This window comes from Rhagoletis zephyria, unplaced genomic scaffold (genome assembly GCF_001687245.7).
Source record: "Rhagoletis zephyria isolate East Lansing unplaced genomic scaffold, Rhagoletis_zephyria_1.1 Rzeph_scaffold_00589, whole genome shotgun sequence".
Taxonomy (NCBI): Eukaryota; Metazoa; Arthropoda; class Insecta; order Diptera; family Tephritidae; genus Rhagoletis; species Rhagoletis zephyria.
The window spans coordinates 1-27,900 of record NW_016157673.1 but is presented as its reverse complement, the minus strand read 5'-3'; the positions used below and the strand labels follow the sequence as shown (position 1 = coordinate 27,900).

Genomic DNA, 27,900 nt, shown 5'->3' with positions numbered 1-27,900 from the left:
CAACCAAATACACGTTTATATAGCGAGCCGCTTGCTCCAAGCAGACACCCGCTTGCAGCCGCACCTACTGGTGAACAGACGCTGCAGACTTCAGTGAGCCCTTAAACCGAATAAGTCAGAGTGGCCCCACCGAAGCTCCCTCTCTTTCTGCCGTGACCCAAGGCTCCACTCGGATTGGTTACCGCATCTCGCACATGGGTTGCTCACGTTGCCCAGAGTGCGCGAACGAGGACGCAAGAGTCGGGATTGAGTATAGCCATGCAACTGTAACTGCATACCCAGCGCAATGACTATACCCCATTGCACTCCATGACTATACCCCATTGCACTCCATGACTATACCCCCATTGCACTCCTAAGATCTCGAAAAACCTTATTTGCCACTCCACTTCAATTTTTTAAAAATCCTATGCCCAAAATGCTTGTCGTCTGCTATATAGTGCAGGACATTGCACAGTAAGTGTTTGACAGTCAGACATAGAGCTACCGATATTTCTCTCCTTTTCAAAGATAGAAGCTATCAAGATTTTCTCACATGAGTTTGTGTGTGTTGCATGTACTTGAGTATTCCCATCTTATACGTGCTTTTTTAAGGTAGTATTCCCCAATCCTGAGCATGCAGAAAGCGAGCCTTTTCCAGGCCGGTGAAAGTAGTGCGGAAGTACCCCTTCTTGCAAGCTCGTCTGCATTATTCTTTTCTGGTATGTTACAATGTCTTGTACCCATATCAGATAAAATATGAGCATCCCATTGACTCACTGACGGGATCAAGTGCTCTAATAGCCGCTTGACTGCCGGAGTAGACATAAATTATATATGTTGTAGTCGCATATGAAATAAACTTTCAGCAGCTCCTTTTATAGCCGCTTTTTCGGTTTTTAAGACACTTGGATCCATCGGTGTAGAACCGAATTGAATTTTCATGCTCCTTTTTACCATGATTTTCTAATTGTTATCGCTGTATGATATCTTTGCTTTGTTCTTGCGCCCTGGTTTCCAGAATAATGCGCGTTTTATCCGGCCAAAGCGCTATAGCACGGTTATGGCTTCATCAACGTCTTTTTTTCAAAAAAAAAAAATAATACGGACCAATGATGGCATCAGCCCAAAATCACACCAAACAATTAACCTCGTGTATTTGTATCTTGTATGCGCGGAGGCTCAAGTTCCAACACAAAATTCACCAATTTGAAGGCTGCGAATAACCAAATTCTTGTCATCGTCATGCAATTTACAGCCTCGAGTTTTTTTACATAAATGGACGGACAGCGGTTGACTCGAATTTGGCCATTGAACTTTGGAGAGCCGAAGTTAACGCATCCACTGTAAAATTTTTGTAATTAGCGCAACGGTTCCACAACGAACACTTGTCAATTGCATAATTTGTCATGGGTGATTTTTCTTCAATGCTTGAATTATAAAAAAACAATAAAGTTAAGGCAAACGCCACCGGGACTATTTAAAATATGAGGCGGTGGAATCGTCTTAACAACTACGTATGTAATACCCTAGATTGGAATAAATTTAAGGAATCGTTTCGTTTGTAGTGCAACCATCTATGTATTACTTATCTTAAAAATTCACTGATTTAAATTTGTGTCTTCTTATCTTAAATTCCACTTGTGAATATTTTCACACACTTTGGCATTTTGCACCACAATAATTTTTTTTTTTTAATGCATAGCAACACTTGTGGCTCATACAAATTTGCATACATGTAGCAAGCTTGGGTGCCCGCCAGCCAAACCTCAGTCTCACATTAAACATTCCACTCACGCCTAACATCTTTGCAAAAAAAAGGTTCTTATGCTTTGTTTTTCGAAATTTCGCAAACTTCTACATATAGCCGTGCGCGTTTCAATTGCGAATTGATACATACGTGTTAAGTAGTGGTACGCCCGAGAATAGTGCTAATTTGTTAGAAATTACCAAAAATAAACACTCACACATATTTCTAAATTGGCAAATAAAATATGCTGGACCCAACGGCATACACGATTAGTGAGACTTGCAAGTGACACAGGTATTGAATATTTGCAATGCACGTAAACGTAAGTATTTTAACTTCATTTTTTTTATTACCAAACACAAATTAAACTTTTAGCATGAACAGAGACTCAAAACACTTTAAACAGCTGTTTGTTGGACTAGCGATGCCATTGCCGGTCGATAACATTATACGATAGTATGTGTCGGTATAGTGATGAGCAGCATGTGTGCATTTACTTGGCAGCACTTATTTTACTTTAAACTTAAAAGCTTGAATGTAAACAATAAATCAATATTACCTTTTTATTTTCTTAATTTTCACTTTAAACTTCGTGGTGCATTGCACTCTATGCAGTCACCTTTTACGAAGTGCATGCAAATGCTGGCTGGCAATTTTCGGACAATCGAAATTGATGAATTTTTATTGCCAAACCAGATGTACACAAATCAATGAAGTCGTTGTCAATTGACATTCTTTATGTTCTTGTCAATGTTTGAATTATAATAAATTTTTGGACATAAAACACGCATCAAGGACACACATTTAAAATTTGTAATAATTTCGGCGGCCGACAAATTTATGCAACATGCAATAAAAATGCCAACACGCAGGTGTGCTGAGGTAGTTCTTTGTAAAAGAGTATTATAAATAGGATAAAAAGAAGTGGCGGAGCCGGTGCTGCATCAAATTGACAGTCGTCGAAGAATGCTGGTGAGTGAGACTTCTTAGGCTAGTGAATTAAAAGATCGTCACAAAAATGTAACACTTGGGTTGCCAATATAAATAATGAAAGGGAATTACCAAAACGTGCTACGTAGCGGTTTGAGGTTAAGATTAGAATTTGGATTTGGATTAATTTCTGATTAATACTAGTAGATTAGCCTCATTTTCGAACTTAACTCTCTAATCTGTAATTAGATAAAGAGATTAATAATAAGATTGGGATTAAAATTAAGAATAAGATTGAGATTAAGATTATTACTAAGAATACAATTAAAATTGAGATTGGTATTGAGATTGAGTATAAGATTTAAACTAAATTGAGATTAAGAATGAGTTTAACATTAAGGGCCGGTTACTCAATGTCAGGTTAACACTAACTAGAGGTTAAAGATTATTATCTACGTTATCAACTCCCTGTTATATATAATGAAGTGGACAACGTCGATAACGATGTTTTACCTGCGGTTAGTGTTAACCAGATATTGAGCAACTGACGCTAAGGATGGGATTAAGGTTAAGGTTGAGATTAAGATTAAGATCAAGATTTAAATAAGTCTAAGATTTAGATTAAGACTATGATTATGATTATGATTGACATTAAGACTAAGATTTAGATTGAGATTAAGACTGAGATTTAAAACGATATTGATATTAATATTGAGATTGAGATTTACACTATATTGAGGTTATTTATTATGGAATGAATTTCCGTCATCCCTTGTCAAGTTTGGTTTGCAGGCAAAACGGTTTCGGCATTGTGCAATTTTATTTATTTTTATTAATTTAACACTGAACGTTTATTATTTTATTTATTTATTTATTTGATTACAAACTCAGTGTAATTTTTCGTTCTGTTGAGATTAGGATTAAATATAAAATTAAGGTCAAAACTAAGATTAAGGTTCAGACTAAGATTAAAACTAAAAATTTTAAGGCAAAAAAAGGAAAGCAGAAAATAACCATCACTCGTTTTATAATCAAGGCATTCGATTCATGAAATTCTCTTGCTTTTTTTAAATTTTTCAGATTTTCGTAAAACTCTGTTTAAATTTTTTTCTGTGCTTTTTTAACCGACTTCCAAAAAAGGAGGAGGTTATCAGTTCATCGGAATATTTTTATTTTTTTTGTATGTATGTTACCGCATAACTTTGGACCACGTCAACCGATTTCGATAATTCTTTTTGCATCGGAAAGGTAGTGTCTCAGAGGTGGTCCCATACTAATACTGGTTAAGATCCGATCAGTGGATAATGGGATATATATATAAATATTTTTTTTTTTTATGAGAGTTGAAGTCGTTTGTTTTTTTGCTAAAAATTACTTGTTGTTTCTTAAGGATGCAAATTGCTGAGTTTTTTTTTGTGTTTTTTTTTGGTGTTTTCATAACACATTCCCTGCAGGGAAACCGCGGACTAGTGAATCAAATTTCTAGTCCGTACTAGGTCTTTATCGCCAAAAAGGAACTAGGCCGATAGGAACTAGATCCCCACCAGTCCAAAATCGGCGAAAAGTGGTACTTTTAAAAAACTAATTTTTTTCAGTTTTTTTCACTAGAAATCTATGTCTAAAGTGACGAATTTAGAAATGGTTCGGAACTATAGAAAAAGGGATGCAGAACGAACTAGATCTTATTTGTCGAATTTAGAACTAGTTCGGAACTATCGAATAAGGGATGCAGGGGGGCTTGTTTACTTTACATAGAAATGTGTTCGGCGGCTTTTTCGTTCAAATACGCTTCTATTCCGTGATTCGCATATGCTTTTTCATAGCTTGGTAATACAAAACTAAAATTTTTGTTAACATTTCAACATCATGGGACCGTCTGGAATCTAAGAAATAACAGCGAGCACCTCTGCAAACTCAGCTACAGCTAAAGGTATGTAAACGTACATTTCTTACAAAAATTCAAACAAATCAAATTTGAAATTGAAAACACATTTCTTTGAAAATAATTTAAAATCAAAAGCACGGAAGAACCAAAAAGATTGAAAAATCATGATACTTTTTTCTTTCGTCTGCCGATTTTAGAACTGGTTCGGAACTATAGAATTTAGGACTAGTTCGGAACTATCGAAAAAGGGATGCAGCGGGGGGCAATTGACACTTCCTAGGACATCGCCATGTTAAATTCGCCAGTTGCTTGCATGCAAAAGAGATTTATCGCGAAGCAGTACTGGGTATAAATGTACTAGAAGCGCACCAGTTCAGAACTTGAGATTTTCCCCACAGGGTTGCTGCAAAAGACCCTTTTTATCGCATACATTTTTCACTACAAATTACACTAAATATTTTAAGTGTCTGCCACTTACTCGCTTGTGCATTTTAAGCATTCCACCGCACTTCTTCTTCATCAAAGGTAAGTACTTGCAACATTTTTGTGTCTCAAGTGCTCACCTTCAATGGCAATGCATTTGCATTCGAATTTCAATTTCAAGTGAATAGAAACTGGTGCACACTTACTCGCATTGAAGTATTTAATCTATAAAAATAAAATTTATACAGCAGAGCGCACTTGCGGCTGATTCTCTACCGTTTGCAACGACTTTGACTTTGTTTTGCGTTGAGTGCAAAGGCAGATGTTGCAACAACTGCATATTTTGAACACCTCAACTGACTATGTATATACATGCATGGCCATACGGCACAAAATCATTGCACTGCCGGTGCAGCATCACTGCCAACAATAACAACAAGAATAACAACAAATCGCTAAGCGAATCACGTTTCCGCAAATCATTGCCACTGCATACTTTCAGTAAATTACTCTAGTAATAGTATTCTACCAGCTGTTGCCACAGCGTAGGCATTTTTCGTCGGATATTTTTTGCATGGCTTTGTTTACGTTTTCCTTGGCTGCGCGCATAACTGCAATTGTTGCTGGTGCTGCTGCTGCTGCTATTGCAACGGAAACTCGTTTCCGTTTCATGTTTACCTAGCAGCTATGCAAACGATCATCGCTACGACTGTAAAATTCAATTGCATTGGTAGTCAATTGTAAGGCCATTGCATCTGCATTTGTTGTGGCAGCTGATTCTTCTTTTTCTGCATCAGCTTCTTCACCTTCTACAGCACTGCGGCAACCACTGCCACCGTTACTAAATAACAACTTTGTTAATCGCTTTTAAACTGCATCAGTTCGGCAGTGGCCGTATTGGTTTTTGCTGTACACTTTATCGTCTGGCCGTTTATTTCGTCGCTGACACAACACGGCAGCAGCAGCCGCAGCAGCAGCAGCTGCAATCAACGTGCCAATACCAGCAATGTATCTACATTAGGGTGGTCCAAAATAAGTAAAATCGGAATTTTAATGCTCTCACCCCCTAGGATTGTTCTATATCGAAAAAAGTATTCCCGTATATTTTTATTTTGAAATCAAAAAATATTTCATGTATTTTGTATGGGGAAAAAAGAAGTTTTCGTGGAAATGGTATGGAATTATTGAAAATCAGTATTTTTCGATCGGAACCCTCTGTTTCTCTAAAACAGATTATAGAGATATACTTTTTTCGATATAGAATAATCCTGGGGCGTGAGAACATAAAAATTCCGACTTTACTATTTTACATGCCTTTTTGGACCACCCTAATCTACATACATTGCTGCGGTGCCTTGTCTGTTTTGGTATGCTGTTGTAAATGTTAACATTTGCATTGCATAATGCCACTAATATTCGATTTTAAAGGTAAGTAAATTGCTATGGCGACTGTGTTGTGCCGTTTGTTTGTTTATTTGCTTTTGTTTTTTCTTCACGTTCCGGCAGTCCGTTTTGTATTGAAGATGTTACTCTTTATTGAAACGACTTTAGTTTTACTGTTATGCTGATAATAACTAGCATCTCTTTGGTATGTCAAAATGTAACTACTAAATGTTGTTGGTTTTATTATTATTTTTAGTTTTTTCAACTGCTGTTAGTTTCACTTGTTGTTACCCTTCGCTATTAAGTGGCATGTAAATGTTGCCACGAAAAGGTTAAACGTGATCCAGCTGACGTTAGTTGCAAATAATTTGTGTATCTTTTCTTTTTGTGTGAGTTATTCACTTTTGATTGCATATTATGTTTGGTTTTTATTACTTTTCGGTTATATTTTTGGCAAATAATTGGCAGTTTGGAAAGAGCAAAAGGTTGTGGTAACAGGTGCAGTACATGCTTGAGAAATTATGCACTTATTTTTTACGCGAAATCACTGTTTTAACTGCCTCTGCTTCGTACTCTGTTTCTTCTACTACTTTTTATATCTCTCTGTCCCTGCAGAAATTTGTATCCCTTTTCCGCAGTTTATTTGCTTTTTATTATTTTTTCTTTCTTCTTCACTTCTCACTGAACTTCCTTTTATTTTCCTCGTAGATTTTATTCTTCTATATCTTTATTGTCGAGTATTATGCTGTCTTAGCATCTAACTGATCCAACAAATAGGCTCCTATCCTCCTCTTGTTTTGGCTTATTGCCACACTCCTAGAAATAGATTAATTGTATTCATTAAGCGTTGTAGACTACAGATTTTTGACGAAATTTAGTCTCAAAGTCTGTCGAAAAATGCCTTGCACCTTCGCCGCTAGAGTGCCGCTATTCCAAAATTGTGGCAGATAACCGTTCGACGCTTTTGGTTTACTCTACTTCTCAGCAACGTCGATAGAAGTTGTTTGTTGAAACATCTTTTCCCTTTGCGTGTATTCCCACCAGTGATGATTCGAACAACCATACAGAGTTGAGAGCGTTCCAGCCGAATGAGGGTACTGGATCTATCTTTGTCAATTCTGAGGTGCTACACCACATTTTGACTTTGTAGTCTACTTTCCTTTTGCCAGTTCGAGCCATAGTTTGTAGGATGCTTCATGACAGATAAGTGTTTACTGCAGACCACCACGGTCGAGGCCAATTCATTTGTCCAACAATTGATTTCTAAAATAACCCTTCGTATTGATTATGCTTCGGTGATGACGTTGGTAAGAACCCTTGCGGCTGTGGTATACTCGTCTCAGTATACTTCCGAATGATGTGTGGCCATTTCGTCAGCTATTTCGTTCGCTACACCCAGCAAAAAGTGACGTTGACGTGACTCTGGGACGCTAGCGATACTTCACTGCTTAGCTTAGTTTCCTTGGTCCAGATATCTCTGCTAGAAAGACATAACAGAAGTCGGACCCGCGATATGATTTAAGGTTCCCCTTATAGACACCCGCGTTGGTTTCTTTCTCCACACTCGATCAAAAGGTGCAGAAGGTATTATCGTCGCTGTCCTTAATGTTTAAGTTTCACTATTAAGACTTGTCTAGTTCGGCCATTTCGGTGATTTTGCAATTGTGTCGGATCAAAGGAAAAAATGGTATTAGCTCAGTGAGGTGGGTTACCATAACCAGCCGGCTATTGGGATTGTCGGGGTTGAGTTTGGAAATGTAGGAATTGAACTTAATACAACATCTATAACTTCATTACACCGCGGGTCTTTCGAGGCAGCTAAAAGCTCTTCGCGTTCGAGAGAGATGTTGGTTGACTACATTCACGAATTGTCCCTCGATGTATGTCGTTTATAAACTTTCCATACAGCGTAGCATAGAGATGCCTTCTGATGTGCTATAAAGGGGCAATCCTTCCAGCAATTGTCTGTTCGGTTGTTTCCTGCGATAGTACATACATGCATAGGTGCGAAGGATGCACTGAGGCCTCGCTTTGTAGGTGATACTACATCAGAAGCCATATCGTTGCGGTTTGGATGCGGTGTTCTGATAGATCCGCATCTTCGTCACCTGCATCCTTCTAGTCTTCCTCCTCTGCACAGTATCATTCCTCATTTACAGCATTTGTTTAGCTCGTCCTTTACTCAGACTGTTTATTATCATTTTAGACTCAATAATAGTCCCTCTAGGAAGCTCAAGTCCTAAGAGCCTATCGGTCACTCTAAAATAAAGATGTACTTGGACGAACTGACCTGATGTACATTATCCTACCGAAAGCACAACTGTGCATAAAACTTTTAAGTACAAATATAGTACCAGGCGGTTCTTCAGAACCTATGCGTAGTCCTCCATTTTCATTCGATACGATTTTCGTTGGATCTCGTCCGCCTTCAAACGCGACCCACCATAATTTTGGGCTACCGAGTATTGAATATTGCGAACTGCTATCGTTCTTGTGAAATTCTTGTAAAACTACGCTGTATATGTGTACATATCTACATACATACATAAGTATGAATGTATATGCCAATGAACAGATATTTATACCAAATACATTTGTTCTCCGCAGATTATTTTAACATCAATCATTTGGTATCAGTATTTTATAAAGTTAGTATAACTTGTAATTTCTCGCACATGGCTTGCATTTGATTAGAATTACGCCCGCACAAGATGTGATATCATTTTTTTTATCTACATTTGCTTTAGCGAATATATATTAATGGAATAAGAATGTTGCATTCTGTTTCTTAGTTGGCTAATTTGTAGTGCATTTATTACCAACAGCTCAGTTTGAGGGAGGCAAAAGTTTTAGTTCAGCCAAAGGCACAGCTGCGTTTATGCTATGATTTATATATAGACTAGCGTTTTAGTTTTCACATTTTGATTGACATTTGCAATATATATTTCAGTAATTGTATGCTAATTTTGTAGCGATAGCGTCATGCTCTTACGCTAAGGGCATTATATAAATGAAAACAAATATGTATTTCCGTATAAGGAATTCATTAGACACTTTGACGGGGTTTATAAGAAATTAGTTTATGATTGACAAGATTAATGTAATACTTGAAAAATATATGAACTATTATTTAGATCAAGTACTATGCTAGCGTACAATCACTGAACACCAAATTGAAGTTAGCTGCATTTAATGGCAAATCAGTTGGCGAAGCAATTGAAATATGTAGCTAATTTTGCTTTCAAAGCGAAATTTTTATTTTCTTTTTCTTCATTTATTTCTGCTTTTGCTTACAAAAAAATGTCGCCTGATTCCCATGACGTCTTCTGGCGTGCTACACAAACGTTGGCACTCAGCACCTTAGTCGCCCGTAACACGTAACGGCTGGTCGTAATATTCGGATTTTTTTGTTACTTCGTTATTTTTTTTTTTTTTTGTGCTATTTTTTGTTTGGTTGCATAATCATTTTAATCTCTTATTTGTGTTTTTTCTTTGTCTCTCTTTTCATACATTTTGATTTTGCCAATAAATTCGATATCTGCGCCTGCTTCTGGCATATTTATATAACAAAACAAACGTATGACGACAACACAACAGGGAAGAGATGCAACACCATACCTGGAGAGGAATCGTGTCGGACGAGATGCCATCGATTCAGCGGCTGCCTTAACCGATATGGGTAAATATTTATTCCGTGAGCGACGTTTGCCCGTCTACGATATTGCAGTGGCGATAACAAAGTGAGTAGTGCATGTTACAAAAACAAAAACAATAAAAAAATCCTTAAAAATCACAACGCAACGCAGCTGAAAATGCAGGTGTGAAAATATAATTGGCGCATTTGCTGACAGCTGACGATATCAAAAAAAAATATCATATATTTTCTCTCAATAATTTTATTTCTTTTTAAACTTCTAATTATATTTCCCTTTCCCTACCTATCATTTTTCCTTCAAATCTTCAAATACTGATCATTTGAATCATCTTCTTTTATTGTCCCTACTTTTTAACTCTTCTCTATACTTTATTTCATTTATCGTAAAAAACCGACATGCATATACTCAAATGTATACATGAAATACAGGTATGATATGTGTCGAAGACGTAAAGGCGGTCGTTGCACCAAAGGCACAGCGGGTAAAAATTTAAACTCATACGTTTTTACAATTACAAAAATAGTTTCTTAAGTACTTAGTTAGAAAACTTAATACGTTTGGAAAAATAACAAGTTTCGATTACTTATACATATAAAGCATTTGAAGCTTTTTTGTGGGATTTATCGTAAGAATGAAAGACACCTTTTTCATTGGACACAAAGCACATTTCACACGATCACAAAAATAACAAACTAGCATTACCGGTAGGAATGAAATAGTGAATTAAAAAAGTGAATTCCGACAAAAACTATCACACCAGCACATATTACACATTTAAACGTTTCTCACGCGCACAAGAACACATTTTTACAAACACCTTAAATTGAAGATTAATTTAGTGCTAAGGGTTTTACGCTATTTGGTTACATGTCTTTGGAATTTTACTGCTTAAAAAATGCTTTGGTTTAATAAATGCGTAGTCTTAGTGAATTACCAGCTGAGGGTATAGAAAAAATCTTGCTACAAAATAAGGTATGAGCTTATATCGTAAAACTAAATTTTAGAAAAAAGGAAGAAAAGTTAACTTGCAAAATATAAGTATTTAAATAAGTATGAAATTGGGCCTGGTGAAGTATTAGATTTCATAAGAGTTGAAGATGCATATGTAGCTTATAATGCAATAAGTTTTAAGGCATATACGTTTCCTAGAAATGTTGACTATTTATTCAAATATTGGTCACCAAGAAGCTGATATCGTAAACTTATTTTAAATTTTTTCTAATTTTCGAAACTTTTTGGCGTCATAAAGCACTTGAAATGTTTTCAACATGCTAATAACACATCAAATGCTAGTATCGTAAAGAGAATTTCGTAAATTTTCTATTACTTAAACATTTCATTTCAAAGTAGGTAACTTAAGATACAGGGTGTGAAGCGAATGCTTTAAGCATATATCGTATGCTCTAGAAAGTAAATACATATATAAAGTAGCTGTTAGGTTTAGACAGAAGAGGTATCCCCGATCACCGTAGAGTAAACCTTTGGGTGCGTATATTATGTGTAGGTTAAAGCAAATTGTTTATGAATCCTTAACTGTCACGAAAAGTTCGTGAGCGACCTCAAATCACGACAAGCTGGTATTACAGCTCGCCACAGAACTCTCTATTTCATTAAAAATTCTCTGCATAATCTATGTTTAACTCCACTTTTCTCTTTCACGAAAATATTATTCTTTTATTTATTAAATTAACGTTATACAAATTTTGCATTAAATAATTTATTATTTCACGTAAAATCGACGCATTTTGCTTCACAGACTTGATATGTGCAGACGTACATCAACTTATGGTGAATGTAATCGTGGTACAGCAGGTAAATTTTGTTGAATGCAGTGTAAACAAAGTGTATATACATATATACATTTATGCAAAAATAAAAAGCAACAGCGAAGAGCAAATAATATTACCAAATAAAAGTCCTAAACAAAAACGAAAATACCATAATCGTATAAATATTCGCCACACATCCAATCATTCAATCTGTGTGTATTTTCTTGTGAATAAAATCTCAAGCACGTTTCTTCTACAAATTCTATCCTCTAGACTACATATAAGAGAGCACGTGATATTCTTTCTAAATTTTATTTTGTAAAATATTTACTTATGTGTGTATATAAAAAATAATATTTCCTCATTATATTTGACGTGTAAATATGCTAAACGAGTGTGAATGCGCGCTTGCAATTCTACATAAATTGTGGGTTTGATTCGCGCAACTGATAACAGCTGATCGGTGATCACTGCGCTATACTATTTTCTTACTTTTCTTCAAGTCTATTTTTTATAAATTTCTTATACGTTAAACTTACCTTATTTGTATGTATGTACATACGAATAAAAACCATCAGGTATATTTTTTCTTTTTATTGCTTTAATTTTTTCGGCACTATCGAAACTCTTCCGCACTGTCTGGCACGCAATGCCTGTAAATAACTCTTATAATAATATCAATAGGCATACAAAAATTGTTGGTACTTACTTACAATAGCCATCGTCACTTTTATCTTACTTCTTAGATCTTATTCATAAACTTTATAAATTTTGGGCCTAGAAAATTTCACTGAGAAGTTTAATCTCTCCTAACTTTCACAAGCTAGGGCCAAGAAGCAAAAAAGCAAGTGAAAAAATAACTGTCAAAACAGAAGAATCAACACGTCTTAAGCCACTTCCATGCTTAACTGGCTTAACGAGCTTTTTCCTTGTACCACAAAATGTTATAAAACCTCCGAAGAGCTTAGAGTAGTTCCAAATGAACCTAAGGACCATTTCTGTCATTCTTATCAGCGTCTGTAGTTGTTTTCAAGATTTCGTCACAGCGAAAATTATTTTGAAAATAGTTCGTAAACATTAGTAATCGTAATAATAGACTGGCGGTTACACATATGTTAGTGGTTGCCCGAGCTTCTTCGTGCACCTTGAAGTTGTTACAAAAAGGAGAGGGACCTACAGTTTTATGCCGACCCCGGACGTATTTTTATGAGAAGATATTTTACATGGCAGAATATGCTCGGAGGTTGGCTATTGCCTGCCGAGGGGCGGGCGCTATTAGAAAAAAAAACTTTTTTGTCTTTTATGTTTTTATGCTTTTGATTAGATGTATCCTTTTTTCGCAGATCGACAGATTTGTTGCTCAGATTAAAAAAACGCCATATTATCCCCTCTATCTTTACTAGCTTCCTATTACTGTGCTTGATAAATATTATAAAGTTACCTTTCTAAACTCATTCAGAGCCTTCATACTGAGCCTGAGCGCCACCACACTACAGTGGCTGGACAACTTAACGGAAAATATAGTGATGAGTAATCTGGGAAACTTTTTCTCAACAATTTCAGAAAGGGTCCTACGCCAGTCTGATATACCATAAAGTGGCAAGGCAGAAAAGCAACAAATTAATTAATATGTAGGAAACAAAAACCTAATGAAAACTCCTCTGCGAAACTTCCACTCAATATAGTGGAAATGTTTTATTAATCTTCCTGACCAACATTTTTAAGAAGCTCCAATTTTAATGATACAACAGACGTGTGAAATTAAAACCATATTGAAAATAAATTTAGCATTGGATCATTTAACGATCGAAGCTTTTTTGAGAAATACTAAACTCAATTTTGGGGATTTCATCAAAACTTCTGTGGAAAATTCCAGCAGCTTGTTTTTAAAAATTGTGCTTTAAGTTTATAGTTGGGGCACATTTGAGTAGGTAATGAAATACTTACTAAAGGTGCTATAACCGCTTAAGGCACTATATATCATTTCTAAAGCTCTCTAGGATACATCTTCCCTGAAAGTATACTCAGAGAGAAAAATTCAATCAAGGTGCCTAGGAAACTTTCCCACAGACCTTATAAGAATTATTGTTTACCAAATCCCAACATGAAATCATTTCTGTCCATCTCTTTGATAAAATGTGACAAGTCCGAGATCTGAAAAGGACCTATATATTGAAAGTATGGGCATATTAGGCTGCAGACCTTCAAAGAGAGGTAGAACCAAACTCTATTTAGTTTTGGTTGGATTATAAATTATGCTCAAGCATCCGGGACTAATATGTAGCATAGACACACATTTTTAAACACTTATAATTTCATATTGCCTTACCGAAATCATGTTGAATAAAAGTTCACTGTACACGGATTGAACTACAATTGCGAATAGTACAGAAAATTACAACCAAAAACCGTCCATCAGCAAAAAATACAACAAAAAAAAACCTGAAATAGACAAATTATAGCGATTAACAAATTACTGCCGTTGCAATACCGGAAAATTTTCATAAAATGCAACATTTAATTGAGGGAGGGTACCTACTCTTATGCACGTTCATACATACGTACGTACATGTGCATGTAAGACTAAAAGAACCAGTTTTTGGCGATGAAGTTGAAGCGCTGGCGTTTAGTTAAATTGGTAAACTTTTAGTGTTAAAGAAGACGAAAAAGTCTAATGGAAAGTTATAAAACTGCTAAATATAACAGCATAAAAATGTTTTAAGTTTACTTATACAAAGAATATATTTAATTCCAATACTGAACTAACCCAAATTGTTACATAAATTAAAAATCTCTTTACTAAGCTGCTACTTGTTCAGATGTGATAAGGTGAGAAGGTGTTAATAACCAAAATTCTATATTTATGTTACTAAAATTATTTATACATGCACATATATTTTTTGGCAAAGCATGCTTAGAAAATGAACTACATTTAAAAATCACTTTGATCTTATCAGAAAAATTCACAGCTTATTTTACAAGACATTTTCATTTGCACAACAACAACCAAAAACAAACATTTTTAATTGATCTAGCTGATCGGTGTTTCTACTCGTATTTTATGTCATAATTGCGCCACGCCTCATATACATCAAATAACACTTCATGCACACACACACACACACACTTATATACTCATAAACATAGCACTAATATTTGGAGATTTAATTACCAGCTTATTTTTGGTGAATAAGAAACAAATTTCAGCTGCAGGCATTCAACATTTTTTAATAAAGTTTTTGCACTTTGTGGTGATTTCGTGCTTGTGGGTATGTATTGTATGTATGTTTTTAAATGCAGCCTAAATTTGTTTCTAATAAAAACTGGTATAATTTGATCGACTTTTTGCTTTTTTTTGCGTTTATGGTTTTGGTTTGATTTTTGCGTAAATTGTCAACTTCCTTTTGCTTGCTTACAATATTTCGCGCTGAAATATTTAAACTAATTGCAAAATTGTATTCACTCTTTTTCGCTCTTCGGATAAATTTTTCTGGTGCTACAAAAACATTGCTGCATTTGACTATGCGAAAAAAAAGGTTTTGCATATGTTGGCGGTGCCTGCGTTGTGAACAAGCGCTTGGAGAAAGTCAATAGTGTTGCCATCATTGAGGATACTGGCGGTTTCTCTGGCATTATTGTTGCTGCTCACGAAGTTGGACACTTGTAAGTAATCTTGAACTTGCATTTATTTCTTATTTTATTGGATAAATGATTCTTTGCGTGATAAGTGACTTATTTTGAAAAAAGAAGAAAATAAATTCCTACATGACCCCTAGACTGCATCGAACGTTAATTTATGAATTTCTTTTGAATACCAATGGATTAGCTCTCTAAACTTTTGGAGTTTATTTTTAATCAGCTAATTTAACGTTAGGTTTGTTTAATTTGAAGCGATAAGATCAACTATCATCTATAGCCAGATGAACAAATAATTTGCAAATCGCGCGTAGTTTGTATGCCGGCACAGATTTCACACAGAATTCGCTATTTGCAAAAAAATGCTTGATAACTCCACATTAAAGGCTTGCAAAAAAAAAACACTTGACAGCGTTTGTTTAATTTGAAGCGATAAGATCAACTATCATCTATAGCCAGATGAACAAATAATTTGCAAATCGCGCGTAGTTTGTATGCCGGCACAGATTTCACACAGAATTCGCTATTTGCAAAAAAATGCTTGATAACTCCACATTAAAGGCTTGCAAAAAAAAACACTTGACAGCGTTTCTAGTCAATTGACCAGCCCCGCCATTAAGGCAATATCCGCTGTCACTATTGACACATGCGCGTAAATATGCAGACAAACTCGTTTGCATTTCCTTTGCAAGCAAATATCAGACAAAAAAAAATTACGCAGTCGCTTGTGACATTTGCAGAAATGCTGTTTTGAAAAATAAAAAAAAGAAGTAAAAATTAATGTTTTTTATTTAGTTAATTGCATTGTAACTGCACACACTTCTACACAAATCAATTAGATTTATTTTGCCTACACATTTTTTACGCTTTTGCTATATTTTTCTTTCTCACAGGCTTGGCGCCGTGCATGACGGCTCACCACCACCCAGCTACCTTGGCGGTCCGGGTGCGCAACGTTGTCGCTGGGAAGATGGCTACATAATGTCCGATCTGAGACATACGGAGCGTGGTTTCCGGTGGTCACCATGCACCATACAGAGTTTCCATCATTTCCTCAAGTGAGTACACGTCATACATATGCGGCATAAATACTTAAAATAATTTTTAAAAATTTACTTCGCTTACAGCGGCGATACCGCCACCTGCCTGCATAATGCACCACACGAGGACAGCGCGCTGGGACGCGCCCTACCCGGCACACTGCTATCGCTGGACGCGCAGTGTCGTCGCGATCGTGGCACGTATGCGTGCTTCAAGGATGAACGTGTCTGTGCGCAGCTGTTCTGCTTCGATGCGCAGACGGGCTATTGTGTGGCATATCGGCCGGCAGCGGAGGGTTCCACGTGCGGCACGGGGCTGGTGAGTAACAAGGTTGAAATAACTGATTGAGGAAGTCTGGGATTTGACCCACAGGTTTTTTGTTTTCAAAAAATCTAATGATTTTTACCGACAGATTTTCTAACCTTTTGTAATCTTTTAAAAAACAGTTGCCACCTTTTTTGTCAGAATACATTTCATATTCTTGTGTTACTTTACTAGGGTTTCGATCTTTCTCTGTCTAAATTATATAGGCCTATTTAAACTCTACGTTCAAGCGATTAGTCCACTCTATACACACATCGCACCATTACCAACATGGGTTTTTAATTAGAAAATGGTATGCCTATTAAATACAATTAGCCAGTCCGTATACTTCATACATGCAGATATTTAATTTAGCACTTCTCAAATGACAAATGAAATAATTTGTTAAAGTCTGTCTTAATGATTCTCATTACATCGAATTCGACCATAGACTCTTTGCGCTCTCAACTCACTTCTTGGCTCAAGAGAGGTTAGCTCAAGAGGTTTAGTATAATTAATATCTAACGGTACTTCACGACTTGCAACCAAGCAGATGATGATGGTGTACATCAGATGTTAGAGCAGTGCCAAATTCCATAAGGCAGCATTACACTTCTTAACCACCAAGACACTAATTAATAGCTCCTCAGCCTAACATAATTAGGTCGTATGGTTCTGAAGTCGTCGTCCGTGGATTTAAAGTACGGCGTTTTGAATTTCGTCTTCCACGCTGGTTTCAGAGAATTTACCTTCTTCCGATAGTCAAATTTATTCTATTTTTTTTTTAATTTGGCACTACAACCGTTTAGAGGTCTTTTGAGATAACAGAAAACTTTGCCAGTTGCCTCCCTCGTGTACGAAATTCCGCCAACCTTTAATACCAAGTGTTTTTGTTGTTGTAATAGCATACAAATTGCCCAAGAGTTTTTGAGGAATGATGTGGAAGTGAGAGTCAATGACAAGATATGAAGCTAGGTCGTTCTGGCGACATTCGTCGAAACGGTCCGAGGTTGGTGTGCGGCCTTCGTTTCCTTAACCTTCCATAGTTTTGAATCCACTGTGAAATTAGGTTAGTTGAGAAAGCCCTTGATGCTTGGCAGTGTTGTCATTTATGATTTTCAATCGAATGCAAACATTAAAAACAAAATGTATCCTTTTTCACAGCAATGTTTGGATGGCCGGTGTACGCCACTACCCTCGAATGTTATACCCGCCTATCGGTCATACAAGTAAGTACTCGCTTTTTCGATTATCAACGCATACAATTGTAAAGTTCTTAAAAGGCAGTAACCCAAAAATAGTTTTCCTATATTCTTTATAAGAAATAAAATGGATTTGAAATTCTTTTCAAAAATAATAAATCTAGAGAATTTTCCAAATCTTTTGTATATATTTTTGGTTCATTATGTGTATTAAAAAAAATTTAAATTTTCTTCAAAATTATGCCTTCATAGAATTTTTCAAAAGGCGTTTTTTTCGTATATGTACATTAGAGTGGTCCAAAAAAATATTCCGGGATAGGGTTTGGATTACCGTTCAAAATCTTTCCTCTTGACGAAAGAGTTGTTGGCACCAAACTTAACGTTTCTCAGTAGAAATTTAGTGAATGCTCATGAATTTTTTACATTTGACCTTAGAAGTATTTGGTTGATATATGGCAACAGTAGCTTTTTATAAAAATCACCAATATTTTTGTCACTTTCAAAGCGATTTAGTAGCGCATTTCAAGGTCATTGAGCACCCTTTACATGTTACAGTAGAAAATTTAAAGTTGGTATAGATACTACAAATATCAAAAGGAAAAAAAATTAAAGGGGTGCCCCCTTCTCTATGATGAAAATTGGACCATTCTAATGTACATATGTATATAAATTTGGCTGCTAACACTAAAAACTAAATTTTTTTTATGAAAAAATTTAAGTTATTTTTAAAGCGAAGTTTTTCAAATCTATATTATTTAGTACAAATTTGGCTGTCAGTATCTATTAGAAATAAAATATTTTTAAATTTTTTGCAAGCAACAAAATTTAAATGTATGACTCATACCTTGCTGGTTATTATGTTACCTGGTTCAAAATAATTTTTCTAAAGCGTGTTGTTTGTTTTTACATCGAATAAAAAGTATAACCACATAACCTGATAATCCGATAACCCAGCAGGTGTGAACATTTTGTTTTGAAGACTTTTGTATATTTTCCGTTTCAAATTTATTTTAAAAAATTTGCTAATATTTTTTAAGTAATACACAATTTCAATAGTTTCCCGGTTGCTTGTATAACTGTTTTTAGTTCAAAATTGTGCTACTTTGCTTTGTTGTAAAAAGAAAACAAATTTACTGAACACTTTTAGTAGCAAAATTGTTTGAATAAACCTAAATATGTATACGTAATTTATGCAAAATGTACATATATACATACTAAGTATATGGAACCCAACATTTCCACTTATGTACATATACACACACACTAGAACACCCTTAAAATTATTAAATTACGTTTGTAAATTTTTTGTATATATGTACATAAATACATACATACCTGGAGTATGTACATAAGTTGTTTTCTAACACAAAAATAATCAAACGACATTTTTACATACCCAAAAACCACAACAACAATTCCAACAAACAACTACACAAAATAACAACAACTCTGCCACACCACCACCACCACCACCACCAACCCACCAACAACCGTTATAACATCACATCCAAAAACAAACACTTAATGAAAACAACAATACCACAGTGACAACAGCGCGGAAAGTTCTGAAAAGAGTGGCGAGGAAGATGAAGATGAAAATGAGGACGAAGATGTTGAGGAACATATTTATAATGAAGAACGGCAAGATCAGCAGAATGTGTTGGACAGTCGTGCGAACACGCAGACCTCTCGCGAAATTGATGACTCCTCAGACCCAAAACGTATAACAACAAAAACTGTAACCACCACCAATACGTACACACCAACACAGACGAACTCACGCACAACAATTACTTTGGAGACACACTCACGACACCACAACAACAATCCACGGCAAGTGCAACTTGGTACTTTTGAATTTTTAGCCAGGTTCTTAGCACAAAATCCACAATGGCAACAGCTATTGGGACAAGCAGCGCATGCGAATACGCTTGCCGGAGCAGCAGCGACGAACGATGCTGATGTTGCGTCCAAGCAAAGTGGCGTGGTGGCGCCACAGCAGACACAACCACCCACAAAATTGCCACAGGGCACAGTAGTGGTGAAAACGAGCGTGAGCAGCAGCACGAGTAGTAGTAGTGGCAATGGTAGTATACACAATAGTAATAGCAATAGTAGTGATAGACAAAATATGGGTAATAGTAGTGATGTGAAGAACGGGGAGAACACTGAAAATGGTGATGCCATAAAAGAGAGCTTAAAGAGCAATGAAAAAATGCTTGACATTGATAAACTGTTGAAAAAGGATGAAGTGGATGTTGAAAGGAGTGAACAATTTGAGCATAAAGAAAGCAGAATAAAGCAAAAAGTGCAAGCAGAGAGCGAAACAAAACTAGAACAAAGAGAATTTGAAACAGATATAGGAACAGAAACAGAAACTCTAACACCAATCCTACAAAAACCCCAACAAGCAATCGAAAAATCAACACAACACACTACACTGGCAAAAGTAACACAAATTCAACAACAACAAAAACAAATACATACAGTTACGGTACCCGCACCCACACCCGCCCCACCACCACCAACCACAACAACAACAACCCATAAGCCTAACCTCTTTCAATTTTACACGCATGAATTACGCAAGCAAATACAATATTATTTAGGACTTTTGCGAGCGAACGCTGGCGATAGCGTCAGCGCTGGCGATAATAGTAGTAGTAGTGGTAGTATTGTTAGTACTAGTACAGCCAAAATAGATCCCAAGATTACCGCTACAACCACAACAAATTCAAATTATAGCAATACCGTTAGCGCTGCCGCCAAATTGCAACTGCATGCAACAACACTGCACAACAACGATGATGAGGACAACGACGACGACAACACCGAGGACAATATTGATGACACCAATGTGGACGTTGACGACGATGACGCAAGCAATGAGGCAATTGATGACAAACAACAAAAACGTAAGTTTAATACAGCAACAACAGTGAGCGTAAATGCACAAAAACAACAACCACAACAACACACACAACAATCGCCGCCACCGTCCGCACTCACGCGCAGCAGCACCACCAATAGTAGTAACAGTGGCGGCAGCATCAACGCGCTGCAACGACCTGCCACATTTATTGATGCATACTTGAAAAAATTACAAGCGCTAAATACGCCAGCGGATGCAAGAGCAAGCGTAACGGCCACGACAACGAGTACAACTATGTCGACGTCGAGTGTGATAGGCGGCGCTACCGTTGGCAAAGCAGAGCCAAAGCAAGGAACGATCGAGAGCGAAACGGAGAAGCGTAGACAAACGGACACATTTGGCAGCCATTTTCTCAAGCGTACGCAAATTTCAAATTCGAATAGTAGAAGTAGTAGTGTCGATGGTAGTAGTGTTGGTAGCAACAGTAATGATAAGCATGGTATTAGTAGTAGCAAGAAGAACAACAACATCAACAACAACAAACAAAGTAGAAATCACAAAAAACTAACACGCATTTCAAACCACAATGCTGCCCCAACATACAATCAAGAACAAACTGAATATGGTAATGATAACGAAAATGAAAATGAACAAGAGCAACATGTTGTGAGAAATGTGGGGGAATTGCTGCGTATTACGACCACAACACAACAGCCTGCTTACGTAACAAATTATTTAGGCGATAATACAAACAATTTGCCGCGATTGCGATTGCTAGAACGGCAAGAACACGAACAACAGTCATCATCAACCAAAACAGCAGCAACAACAGCTACAACATCCTCACAACCCAATCACCAACAATCACAATCACCACTTCAACAGCAAAAAGCACATAAAGTTAAAACACAAAAATTAATACGTCGTCAATTATTGCGCACACAAATTAAATGAGAGCATTACGCGTATTCTGTAAAAAAAACAAGTTGTGCATGCGTTTTGCACTTGAGCGTGTGAGTGAACGCAATGGGCAAAAAAATAGTTTGTACTTTTATTTATACATTTAGCGTTAAAAGGAAGAAAAAAGGATTTCATTTCTCGACCACTTCATACATACATATGTATATGTATTCAACTTGTCTAAATACCGTTACATTAAGCCATCAATCATTACACACTACTCTACCTAACGGCAGGTAATGTCAGCTGTTATTGACATTCAGCTGGTGTGCTGAAGAAACAGCTAAATTGCACATAAAATCAATTTCACTTTCTGCGGAAAATAAGAAGCAAAAAATCCAATGTTCATACTCTATCATTCAAAGACAACAACAAACTTTCGTTTCGCACCTATAAATACGCGGTAAGCGAAAAGAAAATATCTAATTAAACCCACAATAGTACTTGCGGCCTTCAAGAAATTTAGTAATCTCTAACTAAAATTTAAAACAAAAAAGTATAATGCTCAAGGAATGTAACGGAATAGATATAACATGAGTTAACGGAATGCTTCGCATATGCTTTAAAAATGAAGTTAAGCCTCTAAATAAACTTACTTGCCTGCATAAAAAATAACCAAATTGAGCATGGATTTTTGTAGCGTTACTTAACGATGCATGCATATTAGTTAGTGCGTTGTCGCAATGGTGCTGAATAAAGAGTAAAAAATTTGCATAGGGGTGGCCTGTTAATGCGCATTTGCTGCTATACTTACGTAAAAAATAATGCAAGCTAACCTAAAAAAAATCAAGCTGAAGTTCATTTGCACCCTCTAATCTTGGAAATGGTAATTTTGCGCGCGCAACACTAATTGTAGGTGGATATTTGAGAAAGTAGCGTACTGGTTTTTGCTGACGGCTATGGTTAAAAATGCGGTTGCTGCTTAAAGCTAGGAAATACATAGAATAAAAAAAGCCTAATTAACAAAGTCGAAAGACAAAGTACGCCAAAAAATGCAAACGAAACGATTGCCTGGTATATGGTAAAAGGACTTTGCATTCCATACGTTTTAATATTTTCTTACAGTTGACTGCGTAGTACAACAGCCCCACCTTTTATTTTGTCATCTTTAACAAACAAAATATTTTTGATTAAATTTTTAATGAGCGTAACATTATTAAAATACGTTTTTTAAATCTTATTCCCATAACGAGAACCACATCAAGGGCACATACATACATGCACACTTTAACACTTGCAAAACGCTCAATTTGAAAATTCACTCGCATGAAATTATCATTTTTTATGGAAATACTCGTATTTGGTTCTTTTGCAAACTCATTGATTCATTGCTCTCTTCTTTCAAACTCTTTTTTCTGCCTATTGGAAGTCATACATATATTTAAACAATAACTAAAAGCGATTTACTTATTATCTTTTCTCATCTTCATTTGTAATCCATTTATTGCTTGAATGTCATTTTAAATTAGTCTTGAAAAAAAAATGCTCAATCGAAACAAGATTGAGTTGGCTCATGTTTGAAATCCTTCACGGACATTTAACGTATGCATATTTTCATTTTATATTGACACGAGAAATGCATTAGTACCACATAAACAACATCAGCTGTTGGTATATAAATTTATTTAGAATTTGTATTTGGTTAAAAAAAAAAAAAACTTCAATTCAAAACTCACCTGATTTCATCACGTTCTTCTCGAAATTCCATATATTAAATTAAAAAGACACCTAAATATTCAAATTTCACAAATCTATGCACAGCTTAAGCATTTAGCTGCCATCTTGGCAGTTCGTTGTTGTGGCTGAGTTGCGCAAATAACGAGTGCGAATCTAGCCAATATGGCGGCGCATGCATGCACTAATGCAAGAATTTTAATAAACACTACACTTTTCACGATTTTTCAAATAAAAATGCGAAAGGCATGTATACACACATATGTATGTATATAAAGGCACATGCAAAATCATGGTACTTGTTATTTTAAACAGCAGCAACAAAATTTCTCAAACAACTTTCTACACATACACAGCTAGCAGCTGCGGCACAAACGCGAAATTACGCAAAATCGTTGGCATTACCAATGTTCACACAAACGCCAACAACATATGTACATAAGCACTGTAGGTTATCACTTTTCACAACTTTTACTTTGTTTAAAACTTAATTTATATAGCAAATTCACAAGTTAGCACATCTTCGTACTTCTCAAACGTTCTTCCGCCTACTGTGTCATCTTCATACATTCCGCTCTACATTCGCTAAACATCCGTTTGAAATACAGCCTCACCCAAATGAAAAGAAATTGCATACAGTACAAAGAATACTTAAATTGACAAATTTAAACATACACGCTCACCTATGCATTTACACCTTCACGACAACAACTCTGCCACTATTTCCATCAATTACAACAACAAAAGGTCACAATGCTACGCTACAATAATAAACAGCATAAAATACAACACCAACATACATACATCCACGTCCCCTAATATTCTGCCATGAATTGCATTTCAAAATTAATCCATACAAAAATAAAAGCATTGAATGTTAAACATTTCAAGGGAATAAAAAATATCAGTAGTTAGCAGTAAAACAAAAATACGCCCATACATTCTTAGTGCATACAATTTATGAAACAATACATTTGAGCACATTTATTGGTATAACATAAAATGGAAAATTTCACAACATAAGATGCCTCCATCCATTAAATATATTTGCATACATACATACATATGTATTTTCAATTGGACATTTTGAATATGCATTTTTAGTAAATTCTTATGAAAAGGTACAGCAACGAGTACAACAGCAGCAGGTGTATGGAGTATTTTAGCATGTAGTATGCATTTATTTACGCAGATTAACCAGATTAGTTGGAATACTACTTACTGCTATGAATACAGTAAGCCCACAACACAGGGATTTGGAAAACGCGTATTTTAAATACAACGCTAAGGAGAAGTATAAGCAATAAGCACACAAGATGATAATTATAATTATGGATACAAATTCATCGACACCTTTTTTCCATATAATATTAGTAGAAATACAAAAAAAAAAAATCCGCAATCAAATTAACATACATATAAAGCATAAAAATATTTGAATTTTAATTTACAAAATTAAATTTTCAATTAAAGTCTACATCATTCTGCTACGAAATTTCACATGGCAGTGGCGGCCAATACACATTACACATCATCACCAAAGATATGGTTATATATAAATAGTTTCGTGCAAATATTTACCAAATCCACAGAATGAAAAGGTTCTGGCGTTATTAGTTGGCTTTTCTTATAACACATACAATGGAATTCACATTAATTTTAATCTATACTTAAACGTTTACTATTTACTGTTTTTATTACATACTTTACATTTTTTTCCCACGTATTTTTTATTATTTCCGTAATTTTTATAATTTTTTTAGTTACACCCTACACATTACACATTTTACACATTCTACAAATTTTCGATCTCTTTTCATACATACCACCCTATGTTAATATCGTTTACTAATTATGTCCGTTTCATTTTTTTCTGATGCTGTGCAGTGGTTAACTGGAAGGCGTTTCCTTTTTGAAGAACAAAATCTAATTTAGTTCCGTTGCTGACAAATCGAAAATGTGGCCATGCGTTTTGATGTTAATTAATTGCTTTGCTCTATCAACGATCTGGTGACCTGATTTTTAAACCATACCAAGGAGAAACATGGAACACAGCAAAACGAGTGTAGCAGCAAATGGCGATTGTAGCAGCGGTAACAGAACTAAAATAACAACATTGAATAGCCGAACGAACAGACGAATGAAATCAGGAAATTAATTAGCAGCAGCATAGAAAATACAACTCATCGCCATTTTGAAGTTTTGCATATACATTACATACAAACATACATTTAATGGAAACTTAAGATATGCATACATACATAGTTTAAAAAGGTGTGAAAACAAAGCCTGCCAAAACATAAATCCATTAAATCATCCATAAATATTTACTCGTACATATTGCATTACAAAACATTTTTTAAAATTTTCGTTTATGCAAGCACAAGTCCATACACAGCCTAAATTAAAGTTTAAACTCAACCGTGTATCGTACGTAGATAAGGCATTGATCAAATACTACAACCACACTTGTGAGCATCCGTATTTAAATTTTACACTCATACACACATGCGTTAACATAAAAGAGCGAGCATAGTTAGAATTTATATTGTTTTAGGTTTTAGTTATAAAAAAACATGTCCATGTATACATACATATGTTAGTATACTCATTTGTATATGTATTTTAATGAATAATTTTATTTAATTTAATTGTATTTTTTAAATAAATTTTGTTTTTTTGTTTATTTGTTAAAAATGTAGAATGCCGTAGTGCATTAGTATGAACACGAAAGCAAATTTATAAATTACGTAAATTAGCTAAATATGTAATAGTTTTGAGCGCATTTTGATAACTCATATTTTGTAAAATTAACTTAGTTATGTATGCACATAGCATGTACATAGTATGCCGCAAAATTTGACATTATTTAAAAAAAAAAATCGAAAATACATGTTTTATAATAATAAAAATTTTGCATTTTTAAACAAAATACACTAAGTAAAAACATTTTAAACATAATTTGCGATGTATAAATGCAAGTGCAAAGTATGTAAAAAGCGCAAAAAAGATGTTTTTTAATATAAATACATATATTTAGCTAAATACTTTAAATAAAACTTTATTGTAGTTAAATGCGAAACAATTGTGAAAATCATAAATTTAGAGATTGTGAAAACAAAATATTTGTTGAAAATAAAACTTGCTTATACTATGTAAATATGATTTATTGTATTGCATTTTTCTCAACGAACAGACATATGTACATTCATATTATTTAAAAACGTAGGTAAAATATTATTATACGGAGTCAATCTTAATCAGAAGATTTCTGCACTAGGACAAACGGTTGACGCAAAATTCTTTAAAAAGCTAAAGAGCTGCTGGAATACCGATATCCTAAACACTCCATCCCGTTTACAATTGCACAATATTTATCACAAGTGAATTTCTTACAAACAAAACCGCTTCAGTCCATTTCAATAGCTAGTCAAAGAACATTTAAAATAGTTCAAATAGCAGCTAGCAATAGCATTTTTCCTTTAAATTTCACTGTTTCAAGTGTGCGCGCAAATCTGGTATTTCAATTGAAATTTTTGTTTGGCTGTTCCTTCCCAAGAAATCATTAATATCGATTTGTCGTTCTAAATATTTAGTATAAGTATACGAGTTGTATAAAGCTGAAGCAGCTGTAGCCAAAAATAATGTACCATCGTTAACTTCGCCCGTCAAACTATAACGGGTACCCATTATACCGGTCATCAAAAGCTCGGTAGATAATTGAAACAGAGGACGCGGTGGATCTATCGAATTTAGATAGGCGCCATAGCCCAGCACACCACCAAGTACAACGCTTACGCCTAATTGTATAAAAGAACCTGTAAAAGAAGGGAATAATATAATAAAAATAAGAAAATGCCAACGTTGAATTACCATTATCCATGGCGTGTACAGCTCCATAAGCGGTATAAGTTCCCGCGAGCACAAACCCCATCATGTCAATACCCATATTTCCTATTTGGTTCTGATTTTCAAGTTTGTACTTGAATTGCTTGTTGTACTAGCAGCTTTTAGTAAGCCATATTTTTCTACTTTCTTGAAATCAATTGGGTTCGACTACTTATGCAGTTTTGCAGAAAAAAAGAGATACAAACATCCAGACCATGATAAAAATATGAATAACTTTCAAAAATTAAAGAAACTTTATTGACAGACAATGTAAAAGGCGAATATACAAATTCCACTTTAAAGTAAAGTACAACATATTTTAAGTTTAATGTCCCCAACCAATATAAAACCAATAAGCAATAGTTTAGTGCAAAAAGACTAAGCAGATAAATATGTTTGTATGCATACATACAGGTTTGATTGCGTGTCTTTAATTAATGGAGTTTATTATGCCAGCAATAAAGGTAGCTATACGAATTTACTGTTGCCTTCCTGGGAGAGGCAAGTACCGGTTGTATGCAACCAAATTTCGCAATATGGCTGCCACGG

General features: G+C 35.3%; 2 protein-coding genes across 7 annotated transcripts in view; one reads left to right on the top strand and one right to left on the bottom strand.

The window, feature by feature from the left end:
* sona (sol narae metalloprotease) overlaps positions 1-26,192 on the top strand; it is a 167,435-nt gene extending 141,243 nt beyond the window's left edge. Inside the window, exons 8-15 of one of the 6 annotated variants that reach the window (XM_017612923.1) lie at positions 9,948-10,090; positions 11,763-11,818; positions 15,312-15,438; positions 16,305-16,469; positions 16,539-16,770; positions 17,920-17,984; positions 20,715-22,192; positions 25,351-26,192. In XM_017612923.1, coding sequence (XP_017468412.1) covers positions 9,948-10,090; positions 11,763-11,818; positions 15,312-15,438; positions 16,305-16,469; positions 16,539-16,770; positions 17,920-17,984; positions 20,715-21,783 — 1,857 coding nt within the window. In that variant the 3' untranslated portion in view covers positions 21,784-22,192; positions 25,351-26,192. Of the gene's footprint in view, positions 1-9,947; positions 10,091-10,434; positions 10,488-11,762; positions 11,819-15,311; positions 15,439-16,304; positions 16,470-16,538; positions 16,771-17,919; positions 17,985-19,502; positions 22,193-25,350 lie in introns of all 6 variants that reach the window. The other 5 variants (XM_017612924.1, XM_017612922.1, XM_017612920.1 and 2 more) reach the window with 5 other exon arrangements.
* Positions 26,193-26,618: 426 nt separating this feature from the next.
* LOC108360574 (transmembrane protein 14 homolog) lies at positions 26,619-27,894 on the bottom strand. The gene is made up of 2 exons (XM_017612926.1): positions 27,337-27,894; positions 26,619-27,281 (listed from the first exon to the last, which is right to left on the bottom strand). Exons 1-2 carry the CDS (start codon positions 27,410-27,412, stop codon positions 26,953-26,955), a joined length of 405 nt encoding a protein of 134 aa, XP_017468415.1. The 5' UTR covers positions 27,413-27,894; the 3' UTR covers positions 26,619-26,952.
* Positions 27,895-27,900: the final 6 nt, after the last annotated feature.